This window comes from Eurytemora carolleeae, unplaced genomic scaffold (assembly GCF_000591075.1).
Source record: "Eurytemora carolleeae unplaced genomic scaffold, Eaff_2.0 scaffold503, whole genome shotgun sequence".
Taxonomy (NCBI): domain Eukaryota; kingdom Metazoa; phylum Arthropoda; class Copepoda; order Calanoida; family Temoridae; genus Eurytemora; species Eurytemora carolleeae.
In genome coordinates, this window is record NW_019396393.1 from 34,724 (window position 1) to 42,577 (window position 7,854).

The window sequence follows — 7,854 nt, forward strand, 5'->3', positions numbered from 1 at the left end:
GGGGGGGCACAATTTGCGCGCATAAGCGCGCAAAAAAAATTTTTTGGTCCCCCCCCGTGCAATTTGAAAACAAATCCGTACAATCCGTACAATCCGTACAATTTTAGGGTTAAAAAAAATCAATCCGTACAATCCGTACAATCCGTACATTTTGGCCACCCTGTAGGCTCAATAAAAATGTCTAGAATATGCTATATCACAAGTTGTATAATTTGACCAAAAATATTAAAGATTGTTAAAATTGTAATTTCCTAGTTCTGTTGCGACCCTTTTCAGATTACTGAAAGTTATCTTCCCTGTTTCATCATCATCAAACAGTTTAAAAGCCTGAAAACAAACAAAATAATATATTTTCTGCAAATCATATTATATTACAAAGATTTGTGTACAAAATAAAAATGGAAGGAGAAGTTCTGCACAAGACTTTTACATCCCCTTCACCCCTTCCCTTCAACCCCTTCCTCTCAACCCCTTCCCCTCAACCCCTTTCCCTAACACTGATACTGATACACTGATACTGATACACTGATACTGACACACTGACACACTGACACACTGACACACTGACACACTGACACACTGACACACTGACACACTGACACACTGACACACTGACACACTGACACACTGATACACTGATACACTGATACACTGATACACTGATACACTGATACACTGATACACTGATACACTGATACACTGATACACTGATACTGACACTGACACTGACACTGACACTGACACTGATACTGATACTGATAATGGTTATGATAATATTGGGTATTGATAAAAATAACAATAATAACAATTTGTAATGCCAGACAGAATGATTATATATAAAGAAAATATTAATATTAACCTGTCTGTATCCACATCCTTTAGCATTTTCTTGATTTCTTCTTTCCTTGGTTCAAACCCCAGTGCTCTCATGGCAACCTGGATACAGTCAGATATTTTAACTAAGAGTAGAAAAGTTTTATATCATTAATCTTACATTTTCAATATTGTTAGAATGAAATCGAATTCATTTGAGCGATTTTAAAATCTAATTCTTTAAATATATATAGTCGTTTTCTAGCTCGCCTGTTGATCTAGATATAGGCGACTCTAAAAGGGATATCCAATATTCATAGATGAAGGGTCAAGGAATACAGTTGGGAAATATTTAATGGTAATTGCTTTATTGTGATATTTGAAACGGAATGAAAATTCGACACTTCGTCTATAAATTCTTTCAGTTGTTTTAATATTTTACCTTTAGATCTTTTGTATCTATAAAACCTGAACCCTGGGTGTCAAATAACGCAAATGCTTCCTGTTCAATACAATATCTCTAGTCATATTAATGATATAACATTTAGTAATAGTTTACATTGGTCGAAAACTGGGAAAATACGAAAAATTACCACCCAACCACTAAACATCTTTTTAAACGAGTTTATAACTTTCATTACCCTTATCCACATACTTAGAACAAAGTTAATAACCAGGAGCATTTTCAGGACTTTTGCGAGGGGAGGGTTCTTTCTATCAGGAACATCCGTAGGATATCAGGGACACCAGGGGGTATTGTCAATAACTCCCCACCCCCCAAAAAAATGAAAAAATAAACTGAGAATAGTTTTCCTTGATGTCAGATTTCTGCTCCTCAGTCAGGTCTGCCTTTAATTTGGTCATACTTTAATTTTATTATTTGGAAACAGAAGACAATTATTATCATTATTCTTCGAAAGGTGAAAGGTTCTTCTCCCAATAAAATGTTTCAATGGGATTTTCCAAGTAACAAGTAGACAACTTCTCATTAAAATTAATTTTACCAATAACACTTTCCCAGATCCAACGGTCGGACCCCTAGTTTATCCTAGCCGCAGCATTTAGCTAAGAAAATGTCTAGACCATGGTTATTCCCAAAAAAATTTAGGTCAGGCTTTTAGGACCTATAGGAGACATGCAAATTTCAATTTACAAATTCGAGTGAGGAGTTGCGAATATTTTAGAACATTTTGTAAGTTTTAAAAGAAATAAATAACAATGAAAACCTGCCAATTTTTTATTTTTATTGATGTAGAAACATCCTGAATTGCAAATTTTTCCCTACAATTGACCTGGTAATTATAACCTGTTAGTCCCTGATCTGAACCTAATCCATCATTATCATTATGTTTCCTCCTTTTACCAGGAACAAGCATTCATTTGGAAAAAGCTGGCATCGAAAGATGTTCATTTGGGAAAATGTCAATAAAAAATGTGCGTCTTTTTTCAAAGCATTTTTCAAATTGTGAAAATGCTTTTGGAAAGTACCTAAAACCGTAGAACCCAAAGTTTGTATAACTCGTGTCACGGGCAGCCGAAGTACATTTAAATTTCTGAGCCGGGTCAACCTTTCCGGTCCCAGTTTGTACTGTATCGCCCGGTCATTGGGTAAAGAAAGAAGACACTTAATAGGACTAGTTGGTGCAACAAGCTTGACGGGGTCAGACATTAGGTTGAACTTACTTTTACTAAAGGGTCAGGGGTGCGTGGTGTGACACATACAGAAGTTAAAGGAATTTACCCTTTCAAATAAGTTTCTCACCCTCTTCTCACAAAAAATTAAAATTAAAATTAAAATTTAAGTACCAAATATTCATTGCTCAGAACATTTTAAACAAACATTTATTTGTGACGTTTTTTTACATGATTTAACTTCCAAGTCAAGTTGTTAACGTATTATGTTCCACCATATACAACCTTAATCCAGTTTCTCGCTTTTTTAATTCAAATTTATTTTGTTTTTAAAGAACGATAACTTTGTTTAAACTTCCTAGATTCATTTCTGAACAGGGGCGTACGAGGGCTTTTGTTTAGGGGGGGGGGGCACAATGTGCGCGCGTAAGCGCGCAAAAAAAATTTTTTGGTCCCCCCCCTTGGCAACATTGGTCCCCCCCCTTAAAAAACCCCTTTTTTGAAAAAATATTAATACCTTTTTTAATTTTTTTTTGCCCCCCCCCTCTCCCACCTGAGGGGGGGGGGAGGGATAATTGAATTCAAAACTTAAAACGTGTAAAATCAAAACTAAAATTTAAAATTTAATATTTAATGTGACTGCTGATTTGTTAATTTTACGTACAGTGTCAAGTGTACAGCATCGATAAATCAAAGGTTAACGTAGCGAAATAGAAAGTATAACTAATATATCCACTGTGTGGTGGGTTGTGTTAACTAGTCAGGATTAATTATTGATTAAACAAAACAATCAATAAATTCAGGGAACATATGTTCCAAAACTAACACTTGCCCATTTCTAACACCGAGTGTTAGAAATGGCCACAAATTGAAAGACTATGTTTTTGGGATCCCGGCCCATGTCCATTGTCCAGAGTCAAAAGTCAATAGTAAAAACCAGTGCTTAGGGTCCATTTGATTTTGATGCGGATCCGGATCCTGGATCCGCACTGAAAAAAAGGATCCAGATCCAGTCATTTCTTTGAGATTTACTAAATCTTGTTTAACAAAAATAAATTTGTTTTCCTATTTTTTCGCTTATTTTAATCCTAAAACTTGTTTCAGGGATATGTTCGAAAATGAAATCAAGAATCATCAAAAACTAATTCTCACACCTTATTATTAGTTTAAAATTGACATTTATGTATAGTTTTAGCCTTTATTTATTATAAATTTATCAGTGTTTCGGATCCGTATCATTTTGATGCGGATCCGGATCCGGATCCGCGGATCCGCATCCGTGATGATGGATCCGGATCCTGACTCTGATACGGATCCGGATCCGAGATAACTTTTGATTCTGTGAATCGGATTTTCCGTATTTTCCCTTTTTCCTATTTTCCTATTTTCCCTGAGTAATCCTAAAGTTAAAAATGTCGTCATTACTATTATATAAATGTAAACATTAAATTATTAAAGATAATTTTGAAAAATTTTCGTCATGTATATAATACATTTACGAACCATTTTGATTTATTTATTCCATGGTTTTGGTTAATTTTTGGCGCTACCCGGATCCATATCAACGTTTCCTGATACGGATCCGGATCCGACCAAATGATACGGATCCGACCAAATGATACGGATCCGACCGGATCCGGATCCGAAACGCTGAAGTTTATGGTTAAATTTTGTTCTACTCGTCTTGGATTTAAAGATATATACCCTTAAAAAGATAACTTTGCAGATTTGGCCCATTTCTAACAATCAGTGATGCTAAAAATGGGCCAAGTGTTAGTTTTGGAACTAATATCCCCTGAAATTGTTCAAACAAATTTTTATTATTTAAATTTAATTTGTCCTTCTGTTAAAAAAAAGTTTACTTAACTTCAGAATCAATAAAATAAGTTATCAAAATATTGCTCTGTACATTAATTATCGGAATTAATCAATCAATCACTCAATCGATTTCGAATTTATCAAGAATTTCTTTCATCCGATTTAATAAACAACATTAAAAAAAAATCAAAATCTAAATTACTCTCAATAGTCAACATGAATAATACATTTAAATGTAATAATATTGATACTTATAGCAGTCAATATAAAACTGTATGAATTATGCCCCATCAAATTTTTAACAAAAAGTTTAATTTCCTTAGCTCCGTGTTTGAGGATTCTAGTGAACTCTACGTAGTCAAACATTCCATTCTACACAGTTTAATTGTGAATAATAGAGAAAAAAAATCACAAATTTAGACAAATAGGGAANCCCTACTTTAATAACTGATCCAGCTAGTGCTGATAAAGGTTATTAGATATTTGGTTAACCACTTCAGAACTCTATTATTTTCTTTTCCTTGATTGGGGCCTCACGATACATCTCATCCACATCTTCATCAGTAAACCTAGAATATAAGTTTTCTATTTACATTTACATTATTTTCTACAGTGCAATGTTAACAGCACATTGTACACTGTATGAGCTAACCGAACTCCCCCCCCGCATAAATCTGTAGATGGAGACATGGAACAGGGGGGTTTTATGTACGACGTACCTATGTCCTTCAAAACAAAATAAGACTTTAAAAAAATGATAATTTTCCTGTTAAATTGAACGCATGATCGAAGTGAAACTACCCGTAAGTAATGAGCAAACTAAGAGATGAAACTACCCGTAAGTAATGAGCAAACTAAGAGTTCAAAGTTGAAACTAGAAGAAGAGCACCTGTCTCCTATAGTAGTTAGAAGCTCCCTCAGCCTATCCTCGTGCATCATCCCCTGGTTCTCCTCGTCGAAACATCCAAAAGCATTCTTAATAACCTCTTCAGGATCTGTTCCCTAGATACAGGGGTAGATAATTAGATATTAGGTACAAAAATAGACACATAAATAGAGAGATTGATGATGCATAGATAGAGGGATGAAGCAAACTTAGATGAATTAATAAATAGTGATGGATACAAAATCATTTAAAAACACAAACTTTGGTCGAGATAAAATTGGTAAAATAAGTATATTCATTTGTTTGTATGCTGTATGTTGTTTATTATTAGTGATGGCCGCGTTCAAAAAAATTATTTCGTTCGTTCTCAAAGTTATCGTTTATTTTCCGACTATTTCGTTCGTTTTCTCACTGAATCATTGCATTCAGTAAAATAGTTCGCTAAGGATTAATTAAGGATAGTTTTTTTCAAAATCCTTCGGAAAATTCGTTCGTTCAATAAAAAAATGATTGGTTTTTAATATCGTCTCAACGATCTAAGTCGTTCGTCCATAGTTTGTTTTATTTATGAACTACACCATCATTCACTGAACTCTAATTACTTTTAATTCTTTGAATTCTTAATAAGTTCTAATGCCAATTGTTAAAATGATTTATTTTAAATGTTTTTGGAATGCTCTGAAGGCGTTTTAACATGGGCGGAGAATTTCAGATTTAAAAAAAATGTAGATACGATATAAATAGATTTAAATATATAATATGTTAAAATCAACGAATATATTAAGAATTTAAGAATAGTATTGCGCAGAACTAACCTGCAATCTTTCTCCAAACATTGTCAGGAACATCGTGAAGTTAATTGGACCTACACAGTACATATTGCACAAAATATTCTTCATTTTGGTTTTATAATCTTTGTATTGTTTATAAAACTGTACGTTAAGGTTAAATTGGTTCAGCGTAAGGATCGAAACTTGTGGCAATTCTACAAGTTTGATTAAATTGATTACCAGACTGATCGATTTAATAATGAAATGATCATAGTCACCTGGAGCCTCGTTCATCATCTCTTCTAGATAATCATCAGTTGGATCCTAAATATTTCAATAATGTTCAAAAGTTTTAATTCCAAATTTCTAACAATTCTCATAAAAAAGTACATAAAAATAAAATATTGATGATTCAAAAAGTTAACACAAGATGTAATTGATTTTCACGATAACAAATATTTCCGAAGAAATAGAATACATTTTTGGCTGGATCTGTATCCATTTTCTGATTTATTTAGTTCCAAAATCCGCGGATTCGATTCATAATGATGTTATCCCCAACCTTGCCGAGAGAAGCAAGCATATCATGAAGATCTTCCTTGTCAATAAACCCATCTCGGTTGTGATCGATCATATTAAAAGCTTCCTAAAAAATAAAGGTATATCAATAAATATTTGTCAGTTGTTAGAAACCAGACACCCAAATTGATTGTTGTTAATAAAAGAATTCAATGTTACTTGAATTACGTGGACAGTCCCTTTAAGAAAATAATTTTTTTATTTTCTCCTTTAAGGCGGTCAAAACCGCACCATTTCCCGTTAAATAATAGTTCTAGTGACCTACAACCGTTTGCAATATTGTTTCAGGTGTTCCCACACAATAGTGCCCACTGCATAATATATATCGATCAGTTAGGCAACCAATCAAGCAACCAATCAAGCAACCAATCAAGCAACCAATCAAACAACAAATCAAACAACCAATCAAGCAACCAATCAAGCAACCAATCAAGAAACCAAGCAAGCAACAAATCAAGAAACCAAGCAAGCAACCAATCAAGAAACCAATCAAGCAACCAATCAAACAACAAATCAAGCAACCAAGCAAGCAATTAATCAAGCAACAAATAAAGCAACTACGTAACCAAGCAAGCAACCAACTACCCTACCAACCAATAAATAAAACAATATCCAAGAAATCAATCAATCGATCACTATTGTTTAAGAATAGAACCTTGAACTCCTGAATCTGGTCCTGGTTGAACATGGCGAACACATTGCTGGTGGCTCTCTGGGCACGCTTCTTAGTTGTTCCTCGACGGGTGGCGGTCTTTCGGGAGGACATTTTTATTCTGGAAAAAAGATAAAGTTTATATCATTCTGTTCTGAGCACACTGCGATTTAATGGTCTCACGCTCTCAAGCAAAAATCGTTGAGAATTTTGCCAATAACTTCTAAAAAACCACATCTAACAACAAGTGCTTTACAGTTCTAAAATGTACATGTAAAGGGCTACAGAAAAGCATAAGTGAGTTAGAGCGGTAAAATTTAAGCTTAGGGCGTTGCGACACTTCAAAGTCAGCCCTGTCTTAAAAATTGATGAGACTGTTTATAAGGAGGCTGTATCTATGTGAGCAGTTGACAAAAGACTGTTACATTTCCTTTATTGCATTTTTTTTAAAATTAATTTATAAATGAAGAATTTAAGAGAAAATAAAAATAAAAATAAAGTTTACAGAGAACTATTTAGCTGTAGAATTACAGGGCTCAGTGTTGAATAGACTTTCTAAGTGAAAACAAAGTTGATAAAGTTTGTTCATTTGTTGCAAAAAATCAACGATTGCTTAAAGAACTACACCGGCTTATTATCCAAACCTCACCTCCTTTTCTTAAATTCTAGGTTAAAATCTAAAAAAAAGATTGATTTCTATAGTT

General features: G+C 33.8%; 2 protein-coding genes across 2 annotated transcripts in view; both read right to left on the reverse strand.

Moving 5' to 3' along the window:
- Positions 1-2,789, reverse strand: part of LOC111702355 (caltractin) — a 4,554-nt gene extending 1,765 nt beyond the window's left edge. Inside the window, exons 1-5 of the mRNA XM_023474013.1 lie at positions 1,627-2,789; positions 1,256-1,315; positions 824-936; positions 497-755; positions 252-354 (exon numbers count right to left, since the gene is read on the reverse strand). Of these exons, the coding sequence (XP_023329781.1) occupies positions 252-354; positions 497-755; positions 824-936; positions 1,256-1,315; positions 1,627-1,677 (586 nt within the window). The 5' untranslated portion in view covers positions 1,678-2,789. The remainder of the gene's footprint in view (positions 1-251; positions 355-496; positions 756-823; positions 937-1,255; positions 1,316-1,626) is intronic.
- Positions 2,790-4,452: 1,663 nt separating this feature from the next.
- Positions 4,453-7,292, reverse strand: LOC111702351 (myosin regulatory light chain sqh). Its single transcript, XM_023474008.1, has 7 exons — positions 7,154-7,292; positions 6,482-6,565; positions 6,198-6,243; positions 5,965-6,014; positions 5,153-5,265; positions 4,784-4,832; positions 4,453-4,635 (listed from the first exon to the last, which is right to left on the reverse strand). Exons 1-7 carry the CDS (start codon positions 7,262-7,264, stop codon positions 4,468-4,470), a joined length of 621 nt encoding a protein of 206 aa, XP_023329776.1. The 5' UTR covers positions 7,265-7,292; the 3' UTR covers positions 4,453-4,467.
- Positions 7,293-7,854: the final 562 nt, after the last annotated feature.